The sequence below is a fragment of the Pinus tabuliformis genome, chromosome 2_2 (genome assembly GCF_031772625.1).
Source record: "Pinus tabuliformis cultivar Carrire ecotype Pingquan chromosome 2_2, CPIR1, whole genome shotgun sequence".
In the NCBI taxonomy this organism is placed as follows: domain Eukaryota; kingdom Viridiplantae; phylum Streptophyta; class Pinopsida; order Pinales; family Pinaceae; genus Pinus; species Pinus tabuliformis.
Genome location: NC_142300.1, coordinates 24,351,722 through 24,366,029, shown reverse-complemented (window position 1 = coordinate 24,366,029; position 14,308 = coordinate 24,351,722). Strand labels below are relative to the sequence as shown.

Genomic DNA, 14,308 nt, shown 5'->3' with positions numbered 1-14,308 from the left:
ACCAGCACTTAGAAGTGCTTTTGCGATCCTCCACACTCTCTGCCCAGTCAGCATTCGAATAATCATGCAGCTTCACATTTCCGACAGCGTATCTCAATTCATGAGAGATTGTGCCCCGAAGATATCTCAGAAGATTCTTGGCACCAACCTAGTGAGGCTCAACCATCTATGAGCTCATCATGCTAACTACAAAACATATGTCCAAACGGAAGCTCACCAAGAACATCAACGCGAATGAGTTTATGAAACTCAGAGGCATTTCCCAAATCTGGTCCGGCATCACTACCATATAACTTCTGAAAGTTAAGATCCTCGAGGTAGTCACGGGTTTGCAGTTTACCATTCCACATGTAGAAACCAACTCCCTCTTACTTCTGCAAATAAGAGGGTCTGCACCTGTCAGAAATAGGTCGTCCTTAGAAGGTGCCGGTATGAGAGGTCTATTATCCACAACCTTCGAGCAATGGTTTGGATCAGTTTCACTCCTAGTGAATCTCAGCTTCATCAGACAACTATCAATCCTCTCATACTACACCCGGGGTATTTTGCTTCAAGCCATAAAGGGCTTTCTTCCACGTGTATACATGAGATTCCCGATCATGAATCTCAAACTCCTCGGGTTGTTCCAAACCTGTCGACCTGCTAAATGAGGGGAATGGTCCCCTTATAAGATTTTCCTTCAGTACATCTCAGACATGTACCTTCATGCGCTTCTTGAATTCAGGCATCCCTGTCACCATCTGACTTACATCGAGTAGGGCCCCATAAGTAGACCTCCGGTGTTAAAGATGAGATATGTCAATTGACATGATCCCCAATGGACCATCTTGCAACTAGATACAAATTACCAATGAGAAAAAGCATCTTTGAAATTTCTATTTTCAAACACGTACCTTTCCATCGATGAATGCCACCCTGAAACCTTTGACTTCCATTACCGAAATGGACACCAAGTTCTTCTTGTGATCAGGTACATAAAAGAGATTATGTAAATGAATCGAGTTACCCTCATTCAGTTGAGGGGTAATATTACCTACACCCTTTCCGGGATAGGTGGCATCGACTCCAAGTATAATCCCACGATTGTTTCCATCTCTACCAAATTAGAGAGAGCACCCTTCTATCCGATGAAGTGCCTTGAAGCACTACAATCAATAAGCCAGATTCCCAAAGAGTCTGAAGGAGAGGGCCAATACAAGATAATGCTTCTTTATCTTATCAAAAACAACATTTGATTCTTCATACCTGGGGTTCCTTGCTTTCTTTGAAGAGTCGGTTGTTTCCTTGATGACCTGCATTACCTGTCATTCCTTCGATCATTGAAAATGTCCCTGGAATGATTGTTATCTTCATCAAGAGATGTGTCCCTGCCATTCGAACACTCCTTCACATAATGGCCAAACTTATTACAAACAAGGCATCTGTCTTTCTTTCCACCCTTAGATCCGGACTTCCCAATGAAGTGGTCTTTAGGTAGGCCATCAGAAGCTTCCGCTGCACTATTCTGATAATATTCTCTGGTTCGAATTCACCCTTGGTGAATTTGAAGAGGGATGAGGAATCCCATTGATCCTTTTGTCCTTTCCCAATTGTCTTTGGTGATTGCTCTCACTCTTGCTTGGCTTTGTCCTCACTTCAGCTCCGATACCATGTTAATTTTAGGTATGTTCTATGCTTAGAGCAATTTATTTCAATTTTCACAGTTAGCTCAATATCTTTTCCAGATTAGCAATCATATCAGCATTAAAGTAAACTGCAGATAGAACATAAACATAAATCGCAGAAGACAAGCTAAGACGAGGACACAAGATGTAGCGCTAGCCAGGGACAAACCCCAATGTGGGGAAACCCTTGATCAATTCTTCTTTTATGTTCTTCAATAGTTCAACACAGAGAGAGAGATAGTACATTTACAACAGAAGTCAACACTTTGACTTATCTAGATAAGAGCATAGATCATCTCTAAGAAGATGATACACGAGATCAGTTGAAGACATGCTGCTTCAACTGATTCTCCAAGGTGACTCCTTCACCTATCATTGTGTTGCATCTCGTCATCATGCTGCACCATGTTGCACCCATCATCACAATGCTAGACCTCATCATTGTTGCACCTTATGCTGCACTACTGTCCCATGTGCCATTGTTGAACCATGTTGTCATACAGCGTGTCTCATGTGCTTGCAACACCATGCTTGCCACTGCTATCCATGTTGTCCATGCTTGCCATGCTGCACCATGCTTGCCATGCTATCCATGCCTGTTGTTGTCCATGCTTGCCATGTTGTACCATGCTTGCCATGCTATCCATGCTTGTTGTTGTCCATGCTTGCTACTGTCATGTAATAGTTGTTGTCCCACTTTGTTGCCTTGTTATAACTGTTGTCCCACTTGTGCCACTGCTGCACAATTGTCATAGTTGTCCTATGTCATTGGGTTGTCCCATCAAAGTTGTCGTCCCAACATGCTGCTGTCCCATTGTCCTATTTGTTAGTGACATTGCAGCTCCTATGTGGCAGTATCCAACACCTTTGTACTATTGTTCATGGACAAAATTCGGTCACTGGTTAAGGCACCCTCCTGTAACCTACAACAGCCCAACGATCAACCCATAACTCACCTTGAATTATGCAACCTCCCTTTCTTTACAAGGTAGGTGACCTTGCTGGTTGAAGAGCCACCTACAGCTCCATGTAGAGGGTTGTTTTGACCATCAAAACAATACTTACAGGCCTGCGACTTTCACACGAACCTTGTTGCCTCTTCAAGTGGTCACAAGGGTGAACTTAACGTCCCTTTTCCTTCGCTGAAGTAGGCCTTGTATTGCTGCCTTCTAGCCCAGCTCCTAGGCGCTCCTAACAACAGCTCAGTCCTCTAAATGACTCATGACTTTGCTACGGCTAGGACCTATTAAGGCAACGTATATACTTTTCTTGACTGTGGTTAGGTTACCCTTGAGATAGCGTAGATTAGGGCTGCCTTAGGATAGTGTTAGGGCTGCCTTCCATCTGCGTCTAGGGCAACCTCTTTTCCTCCAACGTCTAGGGCTTCCACTCCTAGATTTCTCTTCCACTAAAACCCAAGACAAGTGGAGAGAAATCAAGATAGAAATGTGTGTGAGAAATGACTCTCAAGCCATCTCCTTTTATACTAAAACGTTGAGCACATGTGGGGTTTATTTGTTTGTTGGCCGACCTTGATGAATTGTCTTGTAACACAACTAAATTCATAACTCAATGAATACTTATCGGAATCGGATGATCTTTAGATCAATCCTACACCTCTCGATGAAAGGGATCCAAGAAAAATATCAGTTGTCATAAATAAGATGACCCACATGGAGTTTGGTCCTAGTTGCCAATTTTAACAGTATGTCAAAGGCAAGGAGAATGTAGTAGTTGATGCTTTATCCACGGGACCCGCGACATTATCCCTCATGAGTATCTGCTAGGATTGGAGGGCGCAGTTACTGGTAGAGTACTTTAAGGACAGGCACGCTTGTGAGATCCTAAATGGCACCCATGCAAATTACTAGTTCCGTGTGATGAACGGTGATGCTTTATCCACAGAACCTATGACATTATCCCTCATGAGTATCTGCTAGGATTGGAGGGCGCAGTTACTGGTAGAGTACTTTAAGGACAGGCAGGCTTGTGAGATCCTAAATGGCACCCATGCAAATTACTAGTTCCATGTGATGAACGGTGATGCTTTATCCACGGGACCCGTGACATTATCCCTCGTGAGTATCTGCCAGGATTGGAGGGCGCAGTTACCGGTAGAGTACTTTAAGGACAGGAAGGCTTGTGAAATCCTAAATGGCACCCATGAAAATTACTAGTTTCGTGTGATGAACGGTGATCTACTACAAGAACTAGATCTATTTGGTACCTGGTTCGCAGTTGAGGGAGAGGATTACGCAAGTTGCGCATGACTCTCCACTAGAAGGACATCAGGGGTTCCTTAAGACATACATAGCTATCCAGGAGCGTTTCACATGGAGGGTACTCAAGGGGGATTTTATGAGGCACATACAGGAGCAGAGGAACAAGGGAGAGCAAACACACCCCGCGGAATTATTGTAGCCTCTTCCCATTCCTAAGAGGAAATGGGAGAGTATATCCATGGATTTTATTACAAGGCTACCAGCAGCATAGGTGCGGGACTGCATATATGTAGTGGTCGACAAGCTGACCAAGTACACCCATTATTCGCCATACCCTCCACGTCATCAACTTCACAGGTGGACAAGTTGTTTTCCAGGGAGGTGTTCAAGTTGCATGGTCTCCCCAAGACCATAGTGAGTGACAGGGATATTCAATTTATGGGGGGATTATAGCAGGAGTTGTTTCGGTTAGTGGGGACTGAGCTCACACCCAACACCAGTTATCACCCACAAACCAATAGCTAGATGGAGATTGTGAACAAGTGGCTGGAGGGATACTTGTGCAATTATGTGACTGGGCAGTAGCGCACATGGGTGAAGTGGCTTCACCTTGGAGAGTACTGCTACAACACCACGTTCCACATGTCGATAGGTATGTCTCCATTTCGTGCTCTATATGGTTATGATGCTCTGACATTTATCGATTTGGTGTTTAGAGACAATAGGGCCCTAGGGGCCAAATATTGGATACAAGAGAGCTAGGACATCCTTACGGCTCTCAAGGATAACTTACAAATAGCCCAGAATCAGTAGAAGATCTATGCAGATAGGCACAGGGTTGAGAGGTAATTCGAGGTTGAGGACTTAGTCTTTCTAAGACACCAACCAAACAGGCAGTCCACTTTGAAGCAGAAGGGAGATGAGAAGCTCAAACCACGTTTCTGTGGGCCTTACAAGGTGACCAGGCGGGTTGGATAGGTGGCCTATGAGCTGGAGCTCCCACTTACGAGCAAGGTGCACAATGTATTTCATGTCTCATACCTGAAAAAGGCTCTGGGACAACAGGTGACAACAGCCACTGATTTGCCCCCTTTGAATGATGAGGGGTATTTGGTGTTGGTGTCAGAGGTTATATTTTGGAGGTGAAGGAGAAGAGGCTCAGGAACAGAACGGTTCAAGAGTTTCTGGTGAAGTGGAAAGACTTGCCAGAGGAGGATGCCACTTGGGAAGGGGAACAAGTACTCCAGCACCCATCACTGCAGTTGCTTGAGGACAAGCAACATTTGGGCGGGGAGGACTGTGATATTCCTACTTAGCAATTTTGCTAAGTAAATTACCATTTTTGCCAATTTTGAAGTTTTTCCATCTTAGACTTAGGAAAAGTGGGTTAGGAGGACCCCACTTGGCATTTTTGGCTTAAGGAGGCTCCAACATAGGAAAAGGAGGCAAATCGAATTCCTAGTGGAAGGTGGGGGCCACCCCAAGAGGAATACACACCCCTTGGAGAAAAACACACTTGTGGAGAGAGAGGGAGAAGAAGGGGTCGATGTATGGGGCCCACATGGAGAGAGAGAGAGAGCTCAAGGATAAATAGGAGGAGAAGGCATCATTTGGGGGATTTTGATCATTTGACAAACAAACTCTCTTGTACGCTTGAGCTATTGAGCCAAGTATACTAGTGTTGTTCAGCACACGAGATTTCTGAGGAGGGATCTCAACTCCTTCTTTGATGGACTTCGAGTGCCGCCCTAAGGGAGCATTGCTACATTTGTGGAGTTGTTCCAGAGGAATTCCACAGAGGATTTCGAGCTACTTTGGAGCAGACTGGGCACAGAAAGAGAACACGCACTATTGTGGGGAGAGAGCTTCAGGGAAGAGTTGATTCTGGGGATTTAGGGGCACATTCCCTTGGTGTTTAACAGTGTTTTTGCAATGGATTAGAGGGAAAATTGGGTGGCCATTCTTCAGACCGAATTTCTTATTCCTGAGCATGCGCAGAGGTGGCTTGACTGGCCCTGAGCATGCGCAGAGGTGGCTTGACTGGCCCTGCGCAGTCATTTGAGGAGTGCATTCGTTGTGGAGGCTTGATCGGGTGCTTGAGGCTGAATTTTGCTAGGAGACATAAGGAGAACTATTGGAGGGCCTTCTCAGCAATTTTGGAGGGCTTTGGTGGCAAATTCTCAAGTAGTACGAATTGCCCAGCCAGAGGAGGAACTCGAACTAATTGGGGGTAATTTCAGAAGGTTGGAACTAGACCCAACCCTTTCTGGGTCTTTGTGGGTTTGGTGAGGAGAGCCCACGATTAATTTTACAGAATTTTCTGAGCACTCTAGAGGGGTCAAACAGCAGTCCCTTTCCAGCCAGCAGCAGCCGATTTCCAGGGCTAGTGCAAAGTTTGAAGAGGAAGCACTTTCCAGCACCCAAGCAGCACATTTCTCACCTGGAGTTTGTCTAACTTGCTTTAGCAAGCCCAGTTGCACACATTCCATACATATATTGTACACTCCTCTTTGATAATAAAATGGCTCAGCTTGGTGCAGTTTTTGGCTAGAATTATGGGTGTCTAATTGCATGTTGAATTTTTGTGTTGCATGTGGTGTTTTTGTTTTGATTATCACTGTTAATTCCTAGTAGGAATATTACAACGTCTCAGATTCCTAGATTGTAGAAAAATCAAAGACCTGATTTGGGATCATCCGATAACAGCAGTTCCTTCATACCTGGGTTAATAAATCACAGATGATAGAGGAACAAGGGCTCATCCAAAGGGGAATCAAAGCAAACCTGATACAATGGAAGGTCTAGCCTTCTTTCAGGAGAAGACACATGGAGGCTTTTTGAGCTCAACGGTCGTTGAAAGGGGTATCACTTTGCTTAAGGCTACCTTCCATCTGTCAAACAGATTATCAAGAAACTTCCACAGGTAGGAGTTGGAGGCTCGAACACCAGGATCTGTCACCAACTATTCAAGTCTTGCAGAAAGAAACATGACACCTTCCTTTTTGACTTCTAAAAGATTGACCAAAGTACTGGTTGTTCAGTGCTGAGAATTCTTCACTTTTCTTCAAGAAAAAGAAGATTTCTACTTTTATAGGCGTTTTTTTAGGATTTAAATGGAGAGATCCAGGAATCAGAATCTGCCTTTCTATCTGTTTCACCTCCAGGAATGATCCGGTAGCCAAGTTTTTCAGAGACTTTTGGTGATGTCTTCCTGGCTGTTACAACTAGTGCTGAGTGTGTCCATCACTGGTGCAATGCCAGTGGGTTATGTCTTGTTTCATGCCATAATTTGAGTGCATCATCTTAGTGTTCCAGAACATGGATTACAGCAAGGGTCATTTGCAAATTCTGGGTTTCCTACCAGATCCCTCTAGAAATTTATGGTAAGACCCTTCCTACAACAAATATGTAGAACATATTACAACCCTTAGAATTAACTCCAACTTCCATCGCTCTCTGACATTAAGACATCATTAGATGCCTAGTGAGACACAGTGAGACTGCTTTTGTGTTTCACAGTAGGCACAGTTAAAAGTTTATGGTAAGGGCCTTCCTACAACAAAAAGATGTAGGATCTGTTGGAACCGTCAGAATTAGTTCTCTCTCTCTCTCTCTCTCTCTCTCTGAAAGAGAATATTACCGGTCGCCAAGTGAGACACCAGCGATATTGTATTTGTGTTTCCACAGTGGGTGCACAGTTTTCATTGTAGGATTAAAGTTAACTTTATAGATTAGCAAGATTGAAACATCTGACTATCAAGGTCTTCACAACATCAGATTCAAAGTATTCTATTTCTTGTGGACCTTTTCGACTTTCGAACTTCTTTCAGTTTGCCCAGTCAGGAACTTAGGCCTCTTGACATTTTATATAGACTCAATTAGCAGGGGCAGGGTCCTTTAAAATTTAAACCTAATTAAATAAAACAAAGCAGTCATATTATCTACCATCTGTATTATAGTAGAAAGGAGGACAGAATTGAATAGAAGGTAGGAGGTTATGGGATTTTGATATCTGCAACTACTCCCAAGGAAGAAGTTATTTGGAGAAATTCATCTGAAAATGCAACAAGTTATTAAGAAAAGGGCTAAAGAACCATGCCTAGTTAAGAGAACCAAGATGTGCTCAATTCTGTATTTTTTTTGGAAATTAATGCAAATACTATTTATTAAAAATGACAGCAATTCATTTCCACCAGGAATGGAAAGATGGCCCCTGGTAAAATTCGTCCATTCATTTCCAAAGAAATTAACACATTAAACACAAAATGAGTGACGAAGAAAGATTAGGAATAAAAAAACATTAAAAACTGATATTGAAATAAATTGTCTATTGCCTATGGGCTTGTTTTGGTGCAACTTAGTTTTCATTCCACAAGTCAATTATCAAGAGAAGGTGCACATAATGGAGAAGATACTAAGAGCTGGTTTTGGGTGGCAAATAAATTTGGAAATTTTGGAGTGGCAAATAAATTTGGAAATTTTGGAGTGACCTCAATGCAAAACAATGATATATTGGTCTGTTAACAATAGATCTTGCAGACATAGATCAACAGAATCATGGAATAGTGGTTTTGCAGTCCTATCGTCTTGTTCACAGGTGAAAAAGGTAAATAACAGAAAAGATACCCAGAAAAGGCTCAGACAGCAAAAACATTGTATTGTTTCATGTAAAAAACGACAGATGCATTGCTCTGAGCAGTAGACCTACCAGACATATGACACTGCATCAATGGATTCAAAAATTAGCAGTTTTGCAATGCTATCTTCACGTTTATTAAAGGGCAGAAAATACTTTGAAGGGAAATAATATCAGTGCATCAATGTAGATACTGAAAACATACTTACCACAATACGTATTGTAATTGACACTGCATATATCTGCATCACAAATATGTATTCAAAATATCAATCAAAATTAGCACAGAAATTTTATGTAATTCATTTAGAAACTGTTAGTAATTTTATAATCCATGCACAGGAACGCAAGTAAGTTTACAGTGTAATTCTTCATTCGCTGGAAAATTGCACGACTTGTCAACACTGCACTGATAATAACACTGAGACCTGGCTCTGTCAAAACTATGTCAGAAGCACTTCTTGCTGCATCAGTTGCATCAGCAACAACAATTCCTATGTCTGCCTTCTTTAGCGCAGGCGCATCATTAACACCATCGCCAGTCATTCCACATATGTGCTTTCTAGCCTGCAATCGCTTAACAATCTCATACTTATGCTCTGCAATGACCAGTCAAAATCAGGAAGGCCATGGAATCAAACACTAATTAAGGAAATGAAAAAATAAAAGTATATGAGATAAACATTTCCACCTGCAAAAAATAGTTATAATATAAACCATGAAGCATAAAGTTCCATAACCAAGAGAGAAGGGAGTTGGAAATATAAAGAATTGAGTGGGACTCCCAAGAAAAAACACAGAAGTAAAAGATAATTGTTGCTCACCAGGGAAAACACCAGCAAAACCATCAGCCTTCTCTATCAGTTCATCAACTGGCAAAGCTGCAATTGATTCATCTTTGTCCTGACCTAGTAAAGAGGATGATGGATACATGTTTGTACCCATGCCCAGTCGGCGACCTGTCTCCTTGGCAATAGCTAATTGATCTCCTGATGAACATTTGCAAGTAAATAGTTAAATGTCGGCTCGCTGCATTACAAAAACAGTAGTGAAACTGATGACACCATAACCTCACCATACCTGTGATCATTTTGACATTTACACCAAGATTAAGAGCCCTTCTGATTGTTTCAGCACTGTCATGGCGTGGGGGATCAAAAAGAGGCATCAATCCAATAAAATGCCAGGGCCCTCCTGGACTCTCCTTCCTGCCCTCTGGAACTTCCTGCAAACATTTTGAGATAGCTATAAAGATATACATAATCAACAAGAAGAACTTACTGGGAAGATTCAGCCCACAGATAAAGCAAAAGAAGCCATATTATTAACCTGATATGCAACTGCAAGAGAGCGAAGTCCTCGTTCAGCAAACTTGTCAATAACTGTATGAACTCGCCGCTCAATTTCTGGCTTATTATGTGCGAGGTTAAGAATCTAGCAGAAAGTATTTGGTCATTTCAGTTTTAATAGAATGTGTACAAATAAGTTTTGAAGCACTTTCTAAACAATACAGCCCATTACCAAGCCTAATGAAGAAGGTCAAACATCCAAAGAACAATACCTGCTCTGGAGCACCTTTACTAACTCGATGCATTTTCCCTTCATTGTCAATATAAGTGAGAGCTGTCCTCTTGTCAGTTGGATTAAAAGGAAGAAAATGGACCTCTTGAATGCCTGCCCGCGCCTTTTACATCCATGGATATTAAAACCCACAACAAAAGATACAAATCAGTAAAATAAGCATAGGCCTGCTTATCAACTAAAATTTAATATGATGACATAAAAAAAATACTTGCCTCCTTAGGATCCGCAAGCATCCCAACAATTGCCGCATCAATGGCATCTTGATTCTCTATTCTGGATGCTCTTGCAGCCATCAGGACAACAGCATCCTTGTCATATCCTTTCGTAAAAACCTGTTCATGACAACAATTAGTAATTGATACTTGTTTGAAGGAAACTAACAGTACTACGGCAAGCAGCAGAACATAAGCAATTGCACATCTAACCTCAATAATATTCTTGTCCACAGTAAGCTTATTCAGTGTTAATGTCCCAGTTTTGTCGCTGCAAAGCACATCCATTCCAGCCATTTCTTCAATGGCTGTCATCCGTTTTGTGATGGCACCCTGCACCAGCAAATACCAGAAAGAGAGATACTATCAGGGAGAATTATACTTAAGGAATGGTGCCTTTTATAGATGTCTGCCAAACAAAACACTGCATATAAAGGCCCGGGTGTGATAATGGCAACTAACCTGTTGAGACAGACGATGGGATCCAATAGCCATTGTCACAGAAAGGACAGTAGGCATTGCTATCGGAATCCCACCAATGAGGAGAACTAGAAGGTTATCTATTCCAGGACGATATTTACGGTCTTGAATTGGATACATAACAATGATCTCAACTATCATGCCAATCGCAATTGAGCAAATGCAGAAATTCCCAATTGCCGTCAAAACCTGCAAGCCACCTCCAAGAAAATAGCCATTTTAACGCAACGACTGGATCATCCAATATTACCACCGACCCTAACTAGCCAATTTGGTACAACTGCAGTATCACCAAAAATTATGTATTTATCAAATAAGAGAAAGGACAAAAAAAAATCAGAAGTCCAGAATAAATACCAACCTTTTGGAAGTGGCCAACTTGGTTTGTACTGTCCACAAGATGTGCTGCTTTACCAAAAAAGGTATGGACCCCAGTAGCAATGACAACACATTCAAGTTCACCCTGTTTGCAAGTAGAGCCAGAATAAACCCCATCGCCAGGACCCTTTGTTACTGGTAATGACTCACCAGTGAGGGCAGACTACACACATTCAAAAATATTGTCATAAAACGTGGCTCAGGAAAAGTACCAAAACACTCGAAGTTAATCCCAGAAACCATATAAAAGCATACCGAAAATTCCAGCACTGGTAATCAGAAATAAGAAGTAAAGGAAAGGATTGGATTAAGACCTGATCAATCTTTAAAGGATCTCCTTCAAGAAGACGCGCATCCGCAGGAACAATATCTCCAAGTTTGATGCTGATTATGTCACCAGGAACAAGCACCGCTGCATCTTCTTCACTCCATTGTCCATCTCTGAGAACCTGTTAAGTTCAAAGTCTTAAGTCATTGACTAAGGAATTTAAAACTGCAGCACCCATGATCTTAAGAGGATTCTGAACATCCAATTGCATGCTTCCCCGCAAAACCAAGGATAGAAAACTGAAAATATCGGGGCTGCCACTCATACAAAAGATAGTGAACAGACCTTGCTCTTTGGAGCCAGCCGAGTCATCAGTGCCGCAGCAGCATTGCCAGCATTGTTTTCCTCTATGAAACTTATGGTAGAGTTTATAACAAGCAATGTTAGAATACCAACAAAATCTTGCCAGTCAGGAGGTTTTCCCTGCAAAGATACAATTTACATGATTAAAGCCTCAACTAAAAAGAGCGGATAGGGTATGCCCTGACTGATACTGGCTACAAGAGAGAAATATTGTGACACGGTAGAACAAGAAGCCATCTTCTTTTCCGATAATATGCACAGGAACCATAAGGATGAAGTAATACTGTGAACTACTAAATATACAATAGAGGGGAACGATATCCAATAGGAGAGACCAAAAGCCACACTACTATTTACTATCAAACGAACACAGAAAACACAAAATTAGCAACAGAACTAGCAAATATTATTAATGATGAAAAAACAAAAGAATAACCACGACCAATTTGCCAAAAAAATACAATTATCAGAAGGAATGGCCAAACTTTAAAGATATGTGTTTAGTTCATGGATTGATCAATGGGGGTATATTATCCAAGCATGTTGAAGAGTCAAGACAGGCAGACAGACATGTTTGATAAACTGAATGCACACATTGTAGGCCCGACTAGGAAAAGCCCTTGCAGAGAAGAAAACACCATAGAAAAAAAAATAGAACATATAAAAGTAACAACATGATATTTGTGGTGTAAATAACCAAGAGTTTTCAAAAACAGAGAAAATATCGCATTAGCAGTATATCAACAGTTGTTTTACCAACGAGAAAGACAAATCACTAGTGATGACTGAGACTGCAAAGAGATGAAGAACCCGAGATAGAAAAATGATGAGTGCAGCGACTCTGCCGACAAAATATATAGAACTAATTACATGATATTAGCAATGAAGCTTGATAGCTGCTTTATAATAGAATCAACGAGGGGAATTAGAAGTGTATGATGCTTACTCCTCCATTCGCCATAGCAATGGCCATCACAGCTGCGGCTTCCATAACCCATGATAAGGGGTTCCACATAAAACCCAAAAACTTGAGAAATTTGCTTTCCTGCGCACCCAAAAGACGTCATGGAGTTAAATTTAATCAATTCTTGACAATGTTCAAGTACTCCGCATAAACCCCAAGTGCATGAACCTCTTGGCATAAGCCATGACAAAGGATCCCTCATCGGAAGCCTAGGCAATATACTTTCCTGTAGCCTAAAGATTTGATGTTGCAGTATAAGCCCGACCAAGCTAAGAAAACGTATTTATTTTAAAGAACGATATAAGCCATGGAAATTACACTGTGCCAGTTCATATCTCTAACCGGAAATCGCTTCACAGTAGAACCAAAGAATTTGCTTTACTCTGCATACCTCAAGGCTCAAACAACCTTAGAAATACAGTTCCCCGTAGATCTCAAATCCCAGCTCAACTCCGGAACTGAGCTCAAAATTAGAAATATGTCGAAGCTACCCTTACCTTTTTCTCTTCGAGCTTGTTGTATCCGAATATAGTGAGCCTCTCCTGCGCAGCTTGGCTGCTCAAACCCTCCCTGCTGCATCTTAGATTCTCAAAAACCTCCTCGATGGGAATATTTTCCTGCATTAACAAACCTCACAAAATCAATCTCAAAGCTCCACAGAAACACCTGGTAAAAGACTCAAAAGGCATTCAAGTCCTCCTTACCAAATCCACAGCTTCTTTGTTAATGGCTTCCAGAGTCGCAGCCTTGTCACCCATTTCCGCAAATCGGGTTTACTCACCGCCCCGGCGCCCACAAGATACACACATGCAATCCAGCGATCAATGCATCACCGAGCTCTATTTGCTTCGATATGCCAATCACCAAACACTTGAGCTGAGGAGATTCGAACTGGGGACGTGAAAAACAGCGTTGGGCTTAAAAAAAACCAGTAGAGAGATGAGATTTTAGTTGACAGAAAGAAAGAATGTGAGATGTGGAATCCGATATATAATATAGGATGAGTTTCCAGGTGTCCAAAATTCACTGTTATTGCTTTTATTCTCACTCACCCTTTTCACCATGGCCTCACTACAAACCTGGGCATTAAGTAACCAAAATATATCCGTTCATATACATGAAGTATGCTAGTCTGCTTGCTTGGCCTGTCCAGCAAAGAAATCTGGAGTGACAACAACACCCAAAATTGGTAACCACGGAAGGTAGGTGCTAAATGAAGATTGCTCTTCTTCCACCCATACCTTACCAAACACCAACCTCCTTTGTCGTTAAGGAACGTGCTAATCCTGCAGCAAATATATTTTTCCCACAACAATTTCGATGTGAGCTTGGACATTATGGGGCAACAGTTTTACCATGCTTCAAATTCTGTTCATATAATGAAATGATTGCTTTTTAGAGAATTCTTGTCATCTAAAGTTTGCAGAATTTCAAATTCTGTTCATAATGAAGAAGCGATGTTTTTATGATTTTCTTTTCAAAATATAAAGTTTTTTGAAATTATAGTTTTTAAAAAATTTGATAGTTGTAAAATTTT

General features: G+C 41.6%; 1 protein-coding gene across 1 annotated transcript in view; it reads right to left on the bottom strand.

The window, feature by feature from the left end:
* LOC149191341 (plasma membrane ATPase 1) overlaps positions 1–14,032 on the bottom strand; it is a 52,148-nt gene extending 38,116 nt beyond the window's left edge. The window contains exons 1-15 of the mRNA XM_089404177.1: positions 13,476–14,032; positions 13,269–13,388; positions 12,754–12,852; positions 11,790–11,927; positions 11,491–11,625; positions 11,160–11,339; positions 10,781–10,987; positions 10,532–10,651; positions 10,319–10,438; positions 10,084–10,206; positions 9,852–9,956; positions 9,603–9,747; positions 9,347–9,511; positions 8,883–9,121; positions 8,732–8,764 (exon numbers count right to left, since the gene is read on the bottom strand). Of these exons, the coding sequence (XP_089260303.1) occupies positions 8,732–8,764; positions 8,883–9,121; positions 9,347–9,511; positions 9,603–9,747; positions 9,852–9,956; positions 10,084–10,206; positions 10,319–10,438; positions 10,532–10,651; positions 10,781–10,987; positions 11,160–11,339; positions 11,491–11,625; positions 11,790–11,927; positions 12,754–12,852; positions 13,269–13,388; positions 13,476–13,529 (1,983 nt within the window). The 5' untranslated portion in view covers positions 13,530–14,032. The remainder of the gene's footprint in view (positions 1–8,731; positions 8,765–8,882; positions 9,122–9,346; positions 9,512–9,602; positions 9,748–9,851; positions 9,957–10,083; positions 10,207–10,318; positions 10,439–10,531; positions 10,652–10,780; positions 10,988–11,159; positions 11,340–11,490; positions 11,626–11,789; positions 11,928–12,753; positions 12,853–13,268; positions 13,389–13,475) is intronic.
* Between the last annotated feature and the right edge of the window lie 276 nt (positions 14,033–14,308).